The sequence below is a fragment of the Orbicella faveolata genome, unplaced genomic scaffold, assembly GCF_042242905.1.
Source record: "Orbicella faveolata isolate gen_17 unplaced genomic scaffold, um_ofav_v1 contig_47, whole genome shotgun sequence".
Classification (NCBI taxonomy): Eukaryota; Metazoa; Cnidaria; class Anthozoa; order Scleractinia; family Merulinidae; genus Orbicella; species Orbicella faveolata.
This window is the reverse complement of record NW_028301577.1, coordinates 15,523,379-15,541,221: the sequence shown is the minus strand read 5'-3', so window position 1 is coordinate 15,541,221 and position 17,843 is coordinate 15,523,379. Positions and strand designations below refer to the sequence as shown.

The 17,843-nt window shown below is 36.9% G+C and overlaps 1 protein-coding gene and 1 pseudogene across 9 annotated transcripts in view; one reads left to right on the top strand and one right to left on the bottom strand.

Moving 5' to 3' along the window:
- Positions 1 to 257: 257 nt before the first annotated feature.
- LOC110064413 (bridge-like lipid transfer protein family member 2) overlaps positions 258 to 17,843 on the top strand; it is a 257,542-nt gene continuing 239,956 nt past the window's right edge. For 5 of the 9 annotated variants that reach the window (XM_089279154.1, XM_089279150.1, XM_089279152.1 and 2 more), the window contains exons 1-7: positions 260 to 468; positions 1,545 to 1,668; positions 6,041 to 6,090; positions 11,797 to 11,915; positions 12,586 to 12,635; positions 13,491 to 13,609; positions 17,238 to 17,295. In XM_089279154.1, coding sequence (XP_089135280.1) covers positions 404 to 468; positions 1,545 to 1,668; positions 6,041 to 6,090; positions 11,797 to 11,915; positions 12,586 to 12,635; positions 13,491 to 13,609; positions 17,238 to 17,295 — 585 coding nt within the window. In that variant the 5' untranslated portion in view covers positions 260 to 403. Of the gene's footprint in view, positions 469 to 1,544; positions 1,669 to 6,040; positions 6,091 to 11,796; positions 11,916 to 12,585; positions 12,636 to 13,490; positions 13,610 to 17,237; positions 17,296 to 17,843 lie in introns of all 9 variants that reach the window. The other 4 variants (XR_016204074.1, XM_089279156.1, XM_089279157.1 and 1 more) reach the window with 2 other exon arrangements.
- On the bottom strand, positions 7,016 to 8,210 carry LOC149097322 (uncharacterized; annotated as a pseudogene).

The following is a 17,843-nucleotide window of genomic DNA, read 5'->3' as shown; positions in this document are numbered from 1 at the left end:
AAATACACAGCATTTGTCAAATTCACTGCTTTACTCTCTACTCATTATTCTTATTATGTCAGGTAGATAAAAACGTACTTGTCTTGTTGATCAACATAGTTTTACCACTGGCAATTCGCATATTATGTGATTGCTATAGTTCGCCATATTGGAATAGCCGACAATTTCCGAAAACTGCTCGACTCGGAACTCGCTCCTAATACTCCTCGGTTGTCCTTCTGAGCGGTCGGATTTAGCATTCAAGTATTCTCACTACGTACTTCATGTCAAGCCAACATGTAGTCTCCCTTCCTCACATGAAGTATTTACCCCACAGAAGCAACTTCGGAGGTTCAGGTTCTGCAAGAGAGAGAGATTGATTGATTTTGGCAAAGGAAATGAAGTGTTTCAGTCACGCTTTACCATGATACTTGTCTATATAGTGGGAATAGTTATTCTGGCGCTGTTGGTAACCATCTTCTTTGGAAGGTAGGTAGTGTCTGGTGATTCTGTTGCCTTCACAGCTTTGTAAAGTTTACTGAAAATTGCGTTACATTTGACAGGTTCCGACTTTGTTAGGTTTTACTGCAGAATGCCGTTTTCAAATCAGAACAGTTATTACAGTCATTTGCAGTTTTTAAAGTTCTGTGAAAGCGCTTGACAGATTCATAGTATTTATCCGGGCCTTTATAGACCTTTTTAGTTTGGGCGGCTTGTTCCTTCATTTCAGACCTGCTGCTGATACTCTTGAGAATTCTGGCTTTCAAATTTTCAAGTAGTCGCGTGGATATGAATGAATATTTTTTAGATGGATAAAAGAACAATATCTATAGAGAATATCACATAGCCTGTTATTAGAAAACAAACCACCCAAGCCTAAAGGTCTGTTGACTTGTCTCCTCTATCAAGCGATCTTGGTCATCATTTAGACTTTCCAAATGGCCATTAAATGGTCACCAACGATTGTGAACAAAAGTCTTGGGAGAAATTTTGCCTTTTTGCACTTTTTGATACACACTAAGGAAACAGTCATTCAGCCCATCCCAGGTTCAAACCTGTTCCCTAGCCTGTAAGCAGACTCATTGTGGGGAAAGAAAGTATAATTTAAGGAGAAAAGGAAAAAAGAGCCTGCCTGCATCACTTAGAATTCTGAATGACACCCCAAAAAATCTCACTGATGCGACACTGAGCAAGTTGTCAAATATCAGCGCTCATTGGATATAGATGTTAACATTGCCCACATGATCTGTGCCACACTACATGTAGATGATACTAGGATGGGGCTTGAAAAGGCTAGTTCAAAAGAAATATGCAAAGAAAGAAAATGTAGGCTCAAAAAATTTGGGGTTCGGATGGGTTTTCGTGTGCATGTAGAGAAAAGACATGATTCATACCATAAATCACAACTGCTCTGTAATGGCCTTTGGCTGGTGTTCCATTTTAGCGGCAATAACAGTGAGTTGCAAAATTAGACTGGGGGTATTTCTGATAATTTTTGAGTTAGTGTTAACGTGTATGACTATCAAAATGCCACAACCTGATATGTGTATTTCATCCTTTCCTAGGTTTTTTGCCTGGCTTGTTGAGATATTTGCACAATTTTTCTTACACTTGGATCTGACACTTGATACACTTGGTTTATTTGCTGCAAGTGGCATCAAGATAAGATTAAACAATGGATTAAAAATTGTAAGTGACCTTCTAATTATCCATGTGCCAACTCTTTTGGTTAATCAAGAAGTGTGTTGCCCAGATCAAATCTCCTGTTTACCAAAGAGTTGTCAAATCTCTAGTGATATGATATGAAAGAAAGTATATGAAGTATCTATTATCACTCTCAGGGCTACCAATAATGTCCTTAAAGTGCCACTATGATGAAATTCTCTATATCCATTTTTTTACATTTTCGTACACAACAGGTCTTTCCTAGATATCTTGCTAAATTTCAACCCATTATGAGCATTATAACTCGCGGTTTTTGGACCTTTATTTCTGAGAATTTACGGTCTCCATTAATTTCCTTGTTCCAAGTCTTGGTTGAGAATTTGAGAAAATGATGTCATTTTCTTAAAAATACCGCACTGGTTGAAATTATAATGACAATTAATGTAAAAAATTGCACAAATATATGAGCCAAAGTTTTTGTTATTCTTTACGCGAATTGCTGTACTGATTGTTATCATAATTTCAACCTGTGTGGTATTTTTGAGGAAATGACGTCATTTTCTCCAATTCTCAACCAAGACTTCGAACGAGGAAAATTAATGGCGACTGTAAATTCGTGGAAATAAAGGTCCAAAAAACATGAGTTCTAGTGTTTATAATAGATTGAAATTTGCCAAGATATCTAGGAAAGACCTATTGTGTATGATAATGTAAAAAATTGAGTATCGAGAATTTGATCATAGTGGCACTTTAACACGTAGCACCTGTTATAGCTGAGCATCCTTGAAGGACCGTTGAAGTTACAAGTGAACTTGCCTGTAGTTGATGCAATTCACCCATGAAGTGATTCTTAGCACTGCAATGGCTAAGCTTATTTTGGTTTGCCTTTCTGGGGTCAACAAGAGGTGCACCTTTATGCAAAATTGGTAAACTTATTGTTTTGGATTTGGTTAGGTTGACCTCTCTGTGACTGGCATACTTAATTTCCTTAGTTTCTGTCAGCCTTTGTAACTGAGGAGAACACATTGTCACACTGAACACCCGATAGCATCTTTTATGAATTAGCATGTAGGTGTGAAAAGAAAATTTATGAAGTACAATGCTGCTCAAAGTAAGAACCCACCTTTCATCTTCTTTCCTGTCAAAAACTGGTCATCAAAAGCATCTAAAGAAAAGTGTGACCTTTACATGTTTCAAACTCAACAGTATACAGATTTGAGGTGTGACATGTGCAGTTGTTTATATTTTGCTAATTATCTATGCCATGGTTACTGCTTACACATTGGAGATCTTTATACAGCACCAAGCACTCAAAAAGTAAGTTACCACCTCAGACGAGATATCCTGTGAGAGCTTTAAAAAGCTGTAAGTATGGCTACTTGAACTTCTCGCGAAATTTTAATAGCCTAGTGGAAAGCAAACATGCAGCAACAGCAAAACTTTGCGCACTCTGGTGAAGCTTTGCTTGTGAGCACTGGCCACAGAACTCTGTTGTTTGCCATGCTTATAAAAGATGTAACATTACTCTTGTTATTTTCAACTCTACACGTGGCTTGAGAGTGGTATCTGTGAATATGCTGCAAATTTTTCTGTTTTAAAGCAAAAATGTATTGTTTATCACCTGCACAGTGTTTACACCTGTACATGTATGCTGAAATTTCTTCTTTTCCTGATTGATTGTAGCAGCTTCTTTTGCCAAGCGAATGTTGTGATTAATGAAGTCATTAACTTCACTTTAGTAGGTCCTTTTAATTTAGAATCATCTGTATACATGAAGGAAAGTATTGTTGAAAAGAGTTCACATTGTCATGATTAAAAGCAAAATAGACCATTTTTGGTTTTTGAGTGGTTCACAATTTTCAAAGCTGTGGACCAAATTGTTGTTTTTGATGGATGATTGACGGGTGTTGTTAACACTGCTGGTAAGTGCATTCTGTGACACAGCTTATCTTGCAGCATTTGCTATTAAAACTTCTACAAAGCCATTTCATTTTTAAAACGCTTCTTTTCTTTTAGGGTTCTCCAAAAGCCTTCTATCGATCAATCAGCAGTCTTTGTTTAACTTGAAGGCTAGGCGAATTCAGCATCAACACAACTAATATGACCAAAAGATTGTAATCTTTGCATCAATGGCTCGACAGACTTTATCTTTCTTGGTAAGCACCTTCAACAAGTGAATTATAATCAACACAACTTTCAGTATTCAAACTGATGTCCTAACTGTGTTCCATTTCACATTCCATTTTACTCTTTGAACACATCTTTCTAATTCATGTGCATTTATTATCACACAACGTGTAGTATCATGACACATTTTCAATTTGTTGTGTCATCAAAATTCACTTCCTCACTCACTGTGCAGATTTACCAAAGTTCTCTTTCCAATGGTATGTTAATTTTTAATATTGTTTGCAATCAAATGTTTTCATGAAAACAAGAGAGTTAAAAGACATGCACACATATGCAAATTCACTTGGCTGTGGACTAAAAATAATCTGCACTCAATTTGCACTTTACTCATCGATTACTCAAGCACTTCAACTAAGGTCTTGATTTGAGAGATTATAAAAATTGTTTCCATTCAGTTTCTTCATTTGCAATGATAGTGTTGGGTCTTGTGAAGCAAGTTTCCAATCAAAAGCTGTCGTTCATATTTATGCAAAGTCAATGGGCTACGAGGAAAAAAATAAAACGACTGCTGAATGCGAGTTTTTGCCTGTGTTTTTGCTGTTCATTTTTTATTACTTCCATTTATTAAATGTTTTGCTTGCAAGTACATGTGTATAAGTTTTTTTCTCTTGAAGTAGCGTGTAAAACAAGAGCCAGAAAAACTTGATGCTCTCGCAGGGTAAACTTCACGGTGTCATGAGAAATCAATTGTTTTCGCGCAAGCTAACTGGCTGTTGTGAGACAAGACTCTCTCCTCTCGAGATGAGACCCTTGTCTCACGAGAAACAAGATGACAGGTGGTAACTTACTTTTGAGCAGTTAATATTTTACTAATTATCTATGCCATGGGTACTTGTTGCATACATGAGGGTGTCAATGGGGTATAGCCCTAGTCAGTAAACAGCTAAAAATAAGCCATTATTCAGTAAACTTTTAGAAATAATGTATTTAGGCGGTAAGCAGTAAAAAAGGAGATTAGCCAGTTTGTAGTTGTATGATTTTATGGTTGTTAAATGAGCATTAGATGACCCCCATTCGCAAAATAAGTCACGATTGAAATGAAATCAGTTTCTGAATTTTTTTTTTACAATTATGTTAACTTAACAACTTTTTTTGCTTGTTAAGTCTACTTGGAACAGAAGAAACTACATGATTGTTTGGCAATAGATGAGACTAAGGTTGTTGGGTGCTCCCTGGGAATGAAATAGGGGTGGTGGCAACACACCGTGCAAAGTAATGGTAATAAATGTGGTAGCAACACACCCCACAGGTAATGGTTGAGCTAACAAGTGTGGCACATGCTACACCTGGCTAGTAACTAGAAGCTACGGTGGGTCAAGGTTCCCACCCAGCCTGCTACATGCACTGCTACATGGCAGGTGTACTCAAATCAACTCCCAAATACCGCCTGTTTAAGGCAATATAAAGCTAAGTAGTTGGAGCAGTGCAGTGTCCTTCCTGTGGGTTCCAGATGCTCTGTACTGAGGTGCTAGCAGTGACTAGTAGACTACTGTACCTGTAGGTACTCTCTGAAGAATGGATGGCGAGGTTCTGATGTAGAGTGTGAAGCAGTTGCTAGACCACCATCCCAATGTCTGAATAAACTGGCCTCTGTTGCAGTTGCAGCTGTCCCAATCCTGAAGCTGTGAGAAGCATAGTATTATGGTATCGAAGTTTTCCAGAAGTGTCAGATGAGGTCAAAGTGAACTAAAATTTACATTTGTATCCTAAATATGTTGTTATTTTTCACGGAAATGCAACACCCTTTGGCCGTTAAGTACTGCATATGCTCAAAGTGGATCATCTTTTATACATTAATCAGTGCATATTTTGTTGTTTTTATGGTTACAATAGCAAAAAAACATCATTACATGCTAAACAGGTAACCCCATTGACTCCTTAATATGTAGTGTTCACCCTCCTTGTCCAATGCAAGTGTAGCAAAGCAGGAACTTTAAATCCTTTTTAAAGATAATCTTTAGAAAGCTAGTAGTACCACTAAGTCATTTGAGCAGGAGAAGGGTATTCATGTCCTCTGCTGATGAAAGGGGAGGCACACCATGCCAAAGTTAGTCATTCAATGAATTTTGCAATGTTGTAAGGCTTTATTTGATTGGGAAACAAAAAGTCTTTTCAAACATTAACAAACTTTGCAATAATTATTATTGCTATCTTCACTGTATGTAACCTTGAATAAAAATGATATGTAATATTATTTTCTTGTTAGGGGATAGAAAAAATATGTCTTCACTGCAAGTGGACATTGAATGATTCAAAGTAAGTTTTCATAGTCACATTAGCAATAGAAAGTTTTTATTAATTTTTATTTTTGGTGGTTATTCTGATGTCCAATGTCAAGCAAAAACTAAACAAATGATAAAAACTGATGTTTAGGGGCCACAGTGATGCCATTGTCAGGGTAAGTAATCAAAATTCTGTAGTGTTAGATATACATGTAGTCCACCAAAATTTGCATAAGGCTAGGACAGAGTGAGTTAAGCCAAACTACACATCAAATACATGTACCTTAGCCTTAACTGAGTCTTAGGGTTAGGGTTAGGGTTAAGATTAGAGTTAGGGTTCAGACTTATATTTATTCATTTCTTATAGACCTTGGAAACACTGAGTAGGTTTTCAGGGTACCTCTTGCATGCTCATTTGGAAAATGTTTATAGACAGACCATGAATTCTGCTTGTGTGCTGCCAGCCCATGTCAGGCAGCTACAGGCCACATTACAAGAAGTAGACAACACATTGTTGGTTGATAAGCTGTGGTTTTTTCTTTTGGAATTTGAGCTCACAAACATGGGTTGGGTATATTGGAATAAGAACGTTCTCTAGTTAAAAATATATTAAAAACATAAGCTTTCGGCTATCAGTCTATAGCCTTTAACGAATGAAAAATCTGGTGCGCAAGCGAAAATATATACGAATGGGGTGCGAAAAATTGAGAATAAAAACAAGCGTGAAAAAAGCAAGAAGATAAAAATGTAAATGAGGCCTGATTACAATAAAATAGAGTATTGCCTAGGCAACGGTTTTGAGTTGTTATCCGCGTCGACGGTTTTTGCTGTGTGCCAAGATTCTAGTGTTTTTCGAACGCGGTAATTGCCTTTGTCAATGACACAGGCATTGTTGAAATCAATGGAGTGATTGTTTTGCCAGGCATGGTTGGCAACATTAGAGCCAGTTGAATAGTTCTTCAAGTTTCGTTGATGTTCCTTTTTTCGGGTTTGGAAGCATCTTCCGGTTTCTCCTATGTAATCCCAAGGGCAGTCTTTACATGGAATTTTGTAAACAACATTACATTGGAAATCTGGGGGTTGTCTGAACTTTGGTGATGGGAATTCTTGTTGAAGGGTTTTAAGTGGTTTGTTGACAACTCGGATATCATTTTTGCGGAGTAATCTTGTGAGGGGCTCGGTTAGGCCGCTGATGTAAGGGAGACATGCAAAAGCCTGGTACGTATTAGATGGATCAGCCCATTTGAAGAACATAGAAACCAGTTCTTCTGGTGGAGGAACTGAAGATGGGGGTGGCTTCCTATTGAGGATGTTAGAAAGAACAGCTGGTGGGTAACCATTAGCTTCTAACGTGGCCCTAACATGATTGGTTTCACGTGTTTTTCCTTCAAAGCTGCTAGGGAGGTTGGATGCCCGGAACAGGAGGGTTGAGGCCGTGCTGATTTTGTGATCTTTTGCATGATGGGAAGAGAAATCCAAATAACGGCCAGTATGGGTTGGCTTCCGAAATATATTAATAAAGGCAACTCCATTTCTTCTGGAAGCCAAGGTGTCTAAGAAGGCAATTTGGCCGTTGTTTTCAAGTTCGACTGTGAAAGAAATTTTGGGATCACAGGCGTTAAGAGTATCGTGGAAGGAAGAAACGGTGTCCTTCTTGATAATCACAAAGCTGTCGTCAACATATCGTTTCCAAACCCTTGGTGGGACTGGTGAGCTACTGATAGCTAAATCCTCGATCACTTCCATACAGAGGTTAGCAACAATGGGGCTAACTGGACTGCCCATTGCACAGCCGTGGATCTGTTTGTATATGCAGTTATTATAGACAAAATAATTGTTTGAAAGAGTGAAATCCAGTAGAGAAATGATGTCATCTGTGCTGAGAATTGTTCTGGATCGTAATGTGTTGTCATTGTTTAATTTGCTCCGAATGTATTCACAGGCTTTGTTGACTGGAATAGCTGTGAAAAGCGACACAATGTCAAATGAGACCATAACTTCATCATCAGAGATTTCCATATTAGCCACTTCTTTGGCGAACTGTGAGGAATTGAGAACAGAATATCCATTGTGATTCTGTATTGGCGATAGGATTTCCGAAAGGAACTTGAATGTATTGTAAAGGGCGGAGCCAATGGAAGAAACAATTGGCCGAAGAGGGAAGCTCGGTTTGTGGTGTTTAATAGAACCACGGATGGCGGGAGGGGAACCGTCTGTAGAACGGAGTTTGCGATAAGTCAATTCATCAATCTTATTTTGTCTTTTAAGATCGAGGAGTCTGTTGTTCAATTCTTTTTCAATTTTAGAGAATGGTGACTTGTCGACTGGATGGTAGGTGTCACAGTCAACAAGTAGGGCTTCCATTTTTGTGTCATAGTCTGTTTTGTCCATAACAACAAAACAGGTGCCTTTGTCAGCTTTCATTATCACACGTTCATGGTCATCTTTAAGGTTCTTTAGGGCTTTCAATTCGGCTTTGGTGATGTTGCTATGTGGTGGAGGTAGAGCTCTGTGGAGCAGAGAGGCAGAGGTAGTTCATATGGCGTCCTTCGAGTCATCGGGAAGGCAGACGATGGTGGCTTCGGAGACGATATCTTTGACAGGGATAGTTCGTGGGGTTGGAGCAAACTTAGGGCCCCTCTCAAGGAGGGAACGTTCTGCCGCAGAAAGCGGTTTTTGGGATAAATTGATTGCCCAGTTTTGTTTGTTGATCGTGGTAGGGTGGTCATCAACAGCTTCTAAACTTAGGTTGTTGAACTTGTTCTCATGTTCTCAGGCCTCATTTACATTTTTATCTTCTTGCTTTTTTCATGCTTGTTTTTATTCTCAATTTTTCGCACCCCATTCGTATATATTTTCGCTTGCACGCCACATTTTTCATTCATTAAAGGCTATAGACTGATAGCCGAAAGCTTATGTTTTTAATATATTTTTAACCAGAGAGCGTTCTTATTCCAATATGTCTTATCCTGGTTACAGTTCTATTTTTATGGGTTGGGTAGTTGTGAGCACTCTCTACCGAGGTTTATTTTACTACAAACAGAAAATACTTACAAGTCATAGGTTGCAGCTGATACAAAACTGATGAGTAGCTTTAATAAATAATTATTATACTGACATAGTAAAGGAAGTCTCAGTATGAAAGAATTGTACTTCATGCACTCTCTGTGAAAAACTCCAAATGTTTGATTGGTATCTAAAATGGAAATCATGATATGTACAGCATTTACATGTATGTAAAAAGAACTGTTTACGCAAATATTCATTAATCAGACAGCACAAAACTCATTCAAGCTTTTAAATTATTAATTCACATTTTTTTCTCGAACAGAAGTTCCAATTTTTTCTTAAAATGTGCAAAGACCTAGTTTCCCTCTGCTAAGGTGGCAAGTTGTTCCATATCATAGCATCTCAATATTTTACTGAGGAACTGGCTTCCATGTCTTGTTCTTCAAATACTGATACAATTAATGTCTCTATGTAAATTTCTATATGTAAATGATCTGGTATGATGTTGATGGATAGAATTGGTCTGAGAAAGAAGTTGGAAAGTTTCTTGGAAACTGAACCATAAATACATCAAAACTCCAATTAGATAAGAGTTGAACTCATGTATGTTTAGTTCAATAACTTTTAACAGGCTAGCTTGTGACACTTTACAGTATAAGTAAGCACAAGAAATCACCATGAAATCATAGTTTGATGCTTACTACTAATTTTATTCATCCACCAACACACTGAAAATGGCCAATATTTAATTCAATTTGTGAAGTGAATTGTTAAAATTTGTAGCTGCTGAACCTAATTAAAATCTGTGGATTTTTTGGTAAATTTCTTAATTAGCACATCAGTTTACCGACACATATGCTGAAAACAAAGGAACAAGTTAGATCTTTGGCTTTTTCATTAATATTTTTTAGAGATCAGTTATAAAACTGAAACTTGTGAATTATGAGGGATGAGACATATCATGACCAAAAACAATTTCATCTTGCTGCCAAATGTTTTGTTATCTTTGTTTTCACTTCTTGCTCATAGACTAAAGAAAAGGAGTGTTATTCATAGTCTGCTTTCAACTTTGTGATTCTGACTTTTCTTACATATATACGCTAACTTGTTCAGGGAGAGCATTTATTAATATTTATAAAGGGAATGGTATTTTGATGAACTTAGACAGTCTGTAACTGTGATCAATGTAGCTTGATTGGTTCCAAATGCAGAGTTCCTTAAATAGCATTTTAATAGCAATAACAGAAGCATAACATTACTGTTCTAAAGAGTTATTAAAATAAACCAAAACATGCTTAAGGGGGTAGGATACCTTAAAATATGGCGATGTTCATGAAAAATTCAATTTCTTGGAAATACCAGGCGTAAGACCCTTGAGGACTTGTCAAAAAACTCTGAAACGATCTTGCCGAATTTCCTTCCAGATGAGTGTGAAATTTAAGGAAAGTACACAGTGGTATAAGTTTTTTCACGTAGCAACGGCCATAGCAACAACTGTTTACTATAAGAATGTGACCAAAAAAATAGATTATTTTTAACTTATATGAATGAGACTATTTAGAAAAAACTTTTAAGACATGCACAACTCGATTGGTATAATTATTTGTGAAAAGCTTTGCCTCAAATTGCCATCACAGGCTCATTCATTTCCCTTATGAAAAGGAATATTTCCCACAACTGCGGTAACTTTTTACAAAATAGAACAACCATTGCACCCCCTTCCCCGAGATCCAATCTACACCCCCCCCCGCTATTTGTGGCTCGTTAAATGCTTAATACTTTGTGTAAGAAACTTAAAGTGCATTTTTCTCAAAAGTTTACTTTTGTACCGACTGACTTCGCGCCAACATTTCTACTTTGCAAGGTTTTTAAGTAGAATTCCCGAAACTTGGGCTCATCAAAGACCAATAGTGTCATGATGTTATAAACCAAAAAAATCGTAACATTTTAAGGTCTGTCACGTGCCAGGAGATGATTTTTCCACTGGGTGTGGTAAAAAATAAGGTTATTTCCAAATAAAGCCTGTAAAAAGCACTGAAGATAAGAGTTAACTGTCAAAACTTAGGTTCATTGCACAGAACAAAACAGAAACTTACACGATATACTCATTTGACAGTCAAATCTTGTTTTGTAAAAGAGCAGGAAGTGTTGGCGTTAATACTATAAAACACTACCCCAAAAGGCTGTGGCTGGTTTCCATAGCAACCCTTTTGAGTAAAACTCTAGAAATTTAATTTCTCTTCTTGAGCGCAATAGCACACAATTGATCTTTCTTCACCATATTTAAACAAACTTTTTGGTCCATTTGAGGGTATCCTACCCCCTTAAGTGGAAGGGTCTGTAACAGGTCTTTTGAGGTAGTGATCACAGATTGAATCCTCATGTACATGCAAGTAAACATATTCAAGTTTTGTTAAATATCCAATGAAAAATTGTGCCTCATACACGTGTAACAGGCAAATCTGCCGATTAGCTGGAAGGCAGCTCTACTTAAAGCACTAGTATAACCTCCAGGAAATGTCACACATCAGACTGTCTTAAAGTCAAGTGACAACAAGAGACTCTGCTTGTCCAGCCCCCCCCCCCCCCCCACAGTTTATCTGCTACCTGAGCAATTGTCTTCTAACACCCCAATTAATGTGTGTAACTGTATATGTCATAATGTTACAACCCACTTCCCTGCAATGGCCACTTTTCAAGTCAAGTTCAGCTTTATTCCCTTGACTTGCAGGAGGCTGTTTACGGTGGTATTTAGAAGTGTTGTGATAGAAGTTAAGAAGGGAAATGTCAACACCAATCTTCACCAGCATCGGGATCCATCAACAAGCTCTAGATCATCAAGCAAATTCAGTGAGTGTTGCAGTTTTGTAGATTTCTTGGTAATTTTTGATTAAACTATATTGTATGCTTTTGTTTGAAAAAAAATGTGCTAATGAAGATAGTTTGTTGACTTCCATGCAGGTAAATACTGTGGAACCCCATTACTCTGCTCACCAACAGGCCAGAAAAATCAAGCCATATTAACGGGATGGCCATATTAAAGGGGTTCTATATTAAATAAGAAAATGACTGACTGAGCTTTTGTTTGGGCCAGAATAAAGAGGCTGTAATAATGAGGTAGCCATATCAACAGGGTGGCTGTAAGATGGGGTTCTACTGTAAATAGATAATTTTACTATTAATAAAAGTGTGTTAAATTCACTGAGTGTTAATGGAAAAGCAATCTCCCAGCTGACTCAATGTTAAATTGTTATCAGTAACAAAATTCAGACTCCTTTGGAAAGTTCTTGTAAACAAAAGTAAGTTATTAATCCATTGGGTGTAACAGGGAATTACAAAGAGCAAGTATTTCCCAGGAATCTACATGTATGTAGTTAAGAAATTACCAGGAATTTAGAGACCCTTTTGTTTCTGTTGTTAAATTGTTTTCATATAAAACTTTTCTCACCTGAAACTACAGCACCTTACTATAAATTTATAATATGTGCACGCATATAAAAATAAAGTTGTTTCCTTTCAGTTGCAGTGCATAAGCAAACAATAACAAGGCTTCTAAGAAAATGCTGCCAGGTTTGTCGTGTTTATTAATAATTGCTCTTTACATTCACTAGATAATAATATTTCCAAATTTGCAAAATAGTGGCAGACAAGATATAACTTTGAGATACAAACACACAGTTCAAGTTTGAGAACAGAGAATTTAGGAATTTGATACTATTTGTATTCAGTAGATAATCATAATTAGTATATTACATGGAAGTCAGCAAAAAGGAAAAGGATGAAGATTTAGATTGCTAGCAACATCTCATACAAATTACATGTAGTTAATAAATGTGATCAAGATATAATCTAACCTGCTAGCAACTATAAAGTTTTCTTACTAGATAGACTGTAGAATTTGGTGACAGGCCTAAACAGACTTAGCTGGTAAGGAAGCGTGGGGGAAATGTCTTCTACTGCCTACTAGGTTAAATTTAGATAAAATAAATGAACAATTTAGAAATGCAAGCAAGCATTGAGATAGACCACCTTGCCTAGCCCCACTGGAGTTGAACTCAGGGTGAATATAGAGAGCAGGTCTTGCTAGGGGTCAGAGTGGAGGATTTGAAGCTAAGACCACTGGTGGGGTAACCTCTGGGCCACAATCTGTCTACATGCCAACAAGAAATCAAAAAATGATAGTGTAATGTGTTCAGAACGGTCATACACTCAGTAAAATTTAGATAATCCCCCATCCTGCATTGTGCAACATTAATGAGTTGCCTTTTTTTTCATAGTCCTATGGCAAGTCATTATCACATTGCATGATGATTAGTGTTAAAAAAATCGAACATGGTTTATAACCTCCACTCTTCCCAAGTGATAACTTGTAAGTATTTGAATGTATAATGTGCATAATATTGTATGTTTGAAATTTTTTGACAGTACATAGGCATTCAGGTTTCCAGTATAGAGGTTCTACTTAGTAGCCAACCTTCTGGTTCAATTACCAAGTGCAGTTTTCCTGATGGAGTGCAGTTTTATTCCAAACCTGAGAATGATTAGTAAGTTAAATTTATTGCTTTTGTCTACTATTGATCAATGGGCTCACAGAATTCATTGTATTCAGCTTGTATCTATGCCATCTAGTGTTGCAGTACCTGACTTGTCATCAAGCAAAATGTTACCAGTAACAACAGATAATAGATTGAAAAAGATAAGATAATGGATGAATAAGGTCTGCCTACCCCTACCTTCATGAAATACGTAATCTACATCAACAGCACTTAAGTGTGACAAAAACTGTTGAAGTTGACCAATCATAGTATACAATTAAAAAGTTTTGTTAAAAATGCTAACTCCTCTTTGTTTACCTCTTGTGCTTTTTGATGCTCCCCGTCTAAGCAAAAGCCTGGAACAGGCTACAGAGTAGGACAAATTTTTATCCAGTGCTAAAACTGACACTAGATCTGTTAATTGATTTAAAGAAAAACAGCAATTAAGTTGTTAACTTCTCTGTTTACCTCTTGTCCTTTTTGATGTGCCCCGTCTAAGCAAAAGCCTGGAACAGGCTACAGAGTAGGACAAATTTTTATCCAATACTAAAACTGATACTAGATCTGTTAATGAATTTAAAGAAAAACAGCAATTAAGTTGTTTTGTTTCAAAGAGAAGGTGCTGGATTAATTATGTGATCAATATTTTGTGTTTTTTAATGAGTGATAGCTAGCGTAGCATAGCTAGAATGAGTTAATAATTCACTTGCTCGGCCAGTCAGTCAGTCTTGTTTGTTTCTTGTTTAGGCCGATAGGTCATAAACAATTTTTTGGTGGTAATTCTGCTGACCAGGGTATTTCGTGAGTATTTCACCAACCATTGTGAACAAAATGGCTACCAAACCGAAAAACTGATCTTTTGCGTTTGGAGTTAAACAAAAGCTCCCAAATTAAAGACTATTTGCTATGCAACAAAGGTGGTTGTATAATTAGATCCATCGATAGCTTTGACAGTGGCTTTTAACCAAAACTTTGCCAAAAATCACGTGCAAGGGTTTCACTCAAAGTGTTTTTCTTTCGTGAAGAATTATTTCAAATTTCCATATAGTTTCATTTTTTTTTTATATAATAATTTTACTTTTATTGCTTGAACATTTCTATTTTCCTTTATAAACGCAAACCATCTCTTAGTAGCTCAGAGAAGAAAAGAAAAAAAAATTGCCTACATGAGGATTGGAACCATGGACCTTTCAATCCGAGTTCTGATTCCCTGACTGAATCCTTACCACTGTGCCACCTTGTAATAATGAATTAAATGTGAGGAAATGCACCTACTGATTCATCACAGTTTGGTTGAAACTGCTGATTGATTGATGATTACTTCGGGCTTAAATGTTTTCTGCTTGATATCACTCAATGTGCTCACCAGGTGACTTGTTTTTCTGGCCATGCTATCTATCATGGACATTTTGGATGCTGGACGGGTTTTTCGTTCTCACTCTCCACTGAGGTCAGGAGTTTGCTTGGCATGTACTTGTGTTTGTAAAAGTCATCTGACTACAAAGTGCATGGTTTGTTCTAAAACCTTAGTGATTCACCATTTTTGGTCAGTTTGGGGCCTGCTGTCGTGTGATTCAGATTCAGATTTTTTATTAATTGACACTATTTACAGACATATTTCACTATCACACACTATTACAAAAAATTCATTAATTAAAATAACGAAAATATAATAATAAAACCAAAACAAAATGTGCTCAGTGACCAAAGAAGCATATGCTATCATGTTGGTCACTGACACGTTCAAAAATAAAAGACAAGACACATCAATTAATAGAGACAATGCAATAAAGGAAGTAAAATGTGAATAACAAAAGTATTCGAAATAAACAAGTTAAATGAATAAATCATAATGCAGAAGAGTAATATTGAGTATTTAAAAGGTATAGTTTATATTGCTTATAAAAGGAAGTCTAAGGCAGTTTTTTAAATTCTGTTGGAATTCTGTTGTGAGTAATTTGTATCCCCTGATTCAGCATTTTAGCACAATGAAGGAACAAATGTGTTTGTATAACTCAAGTCCTAAGGACAGAAACAACCCTCGACTCAGTAGGGTAGTTCTAAAGAAAAGAAGATGTAGAATAAATGTGGATCTGGTTTCATTTGAAAGAAATTAAGTTGATTGTAATTATTTGTCTGTAACATTAATTACAGTGTACATAACAGATTCACCTTTTTGTTAGAACTCATTACAGTCGTAACTATCAAAACAGCTCTTAAGTGTTCCACCTGATTGCTGTTAAATTTATGCTGTGTCATACAACTGTGACAAAGTCCTTAAAATATTCTTGCCCTCCCTTGTAATAACATGACCATTTCAAATATCACAAGTTGGCTTAAAAAGCCTTTTGATTATACTTATTTAATATATGACTGGTCAGAGAAATTGCTTCATTGTGGTTGCTCAAGAGAAGGCAAATTTATGATTAATTTGGAATTTAAACTGCAGTGTAAATTAATGTGTGTACATTTATCATTGTTTCAGTCGTAGAATAAATAAGTAATCATATGAATGGTTGAGCAATGAAGGATTTACATATTTACATGTGACATTTCATAAATTCTTACTGCTTGCACTAAAGGTAAAGGTAATGTCTGCATATAAGCCAAGTGGCTCATCCAGTCGGAGCTTAATGGGGTTTCAGTAGCATGAAGCAATCAAGAGTATTTCTACTCCCCCCTGGAAGGGATGCTAGTCCATCGCAGGGTTACCCCCAGCATTAAATTCACCAGTACCCATTTATATACCTGGGTGGGGAGTGGCACCATGAGAGTAAAGTGCCTTGCCCTAGAACACAACACGATGACTCCGGCCAGGGCTCAAACCTGGACCACTCACTCTGGAGTCAAGCGCACTAACCATGAGGCCACTGTGCCTTCCACTACATGTAAGACTTGCACTAAGACTTGCCTCTTATGATTACCTGTACAAGTATATGTTCATGTGGATATGTTTGCTAAAATGGCAATTTGGTGGAAACAAGATTCCGCATGGTTTTTTGTCGAGCTGAACAAATTTTGTCAGCCTACTGTATTAATTTTACTCAAATAAGTGCTGTGGCTCTTATTAAATTTTTGGTGCCTCAAATGCAGCTCTTTTTCGAGGGCAGTGCTTATTTCAGGGCAGCATTTATTTAAAACAATAAATGCGGCAAAGAAGGTTTTTTCAATTAAAAGGTGCATTTTCAATCTGTGGGAAAATTTAACAGTAACGAACGGAAGCTTCTCTTTTGTCCCTTCACGCACTTTTCAGTTGGTGTCTTCAGTCAACTTTGATTTCACAAACATCACTTTTGGTGAAAATAAATTTCCAATCCTGTGTTAGACTTGCTTTGTAATACATATTTAGCTACACCAAATTCCTTGAATAAGTGCCGCATCAGGGCTGTGGTGCTTATTCGGGTGCGATGCTTATTAACTTTTTTACCCCAAATGTAGCGCTTATTGGAGGGCAGTGCTTATTTGAGTAAATATGGTACATGTGTTGCAGATTAGCCCTAATGACAAAATGTGTTTTACCGCAGTACCTCAGTACCACAGTAATATTATTGTGTTTGCAATGTTGTATTTATTTGCTCAAGATTTTACTACATAATTGCATTTCTAATCATAGTCAATGTTGTATTTTTTGTTGCAGTTTGTCTTCAACATTGGTTATAAGCAAGATTGGAACATGGTTATTCAATACCAAAGAGGTAGAATATTGCACCCAGGGTATATTGTATGAGGGTTTTGTCAGAAATGTTTGGTGTGCGCATTAATTTAAAACTGTGGCTTCCTGGCATATGATCGCAGCCAGTTACCAATACATGTACTTGGCCTGAAGGCAGTGCATGTTGTGAGCTGGTGTGCAAGTATGTTACTTTTGATTTGTTACCCAACTTTGAAGTTGGAAATAGGAAAATGTGGCATCAGGGTTAAGCTGCATTTTGGCACTGGCCATTTGTAAAGAAAGTAGAAAACCTATGTGCAGTTTATCTGGTTTGGGATGTGCATGTATGTGAGATGCACCCTCTTTGGTTACTGGTGCTATGGTAAGCAGGGCTGGAAATAACAGTCCGTCATCGGACATTGTCCGACCAAATTTTGAATATGTCCGGCCAATTTCACATTATGATCAGACATGATGTCCGAACATTTTACCAACAACAAGTTATTGTCCATCAATAAAATTTGGTTAGATACATTGTTAAAAGACTCGAAATTGTGATCGGTACGGTCGCCACTGCGGCTAAAATGTTTA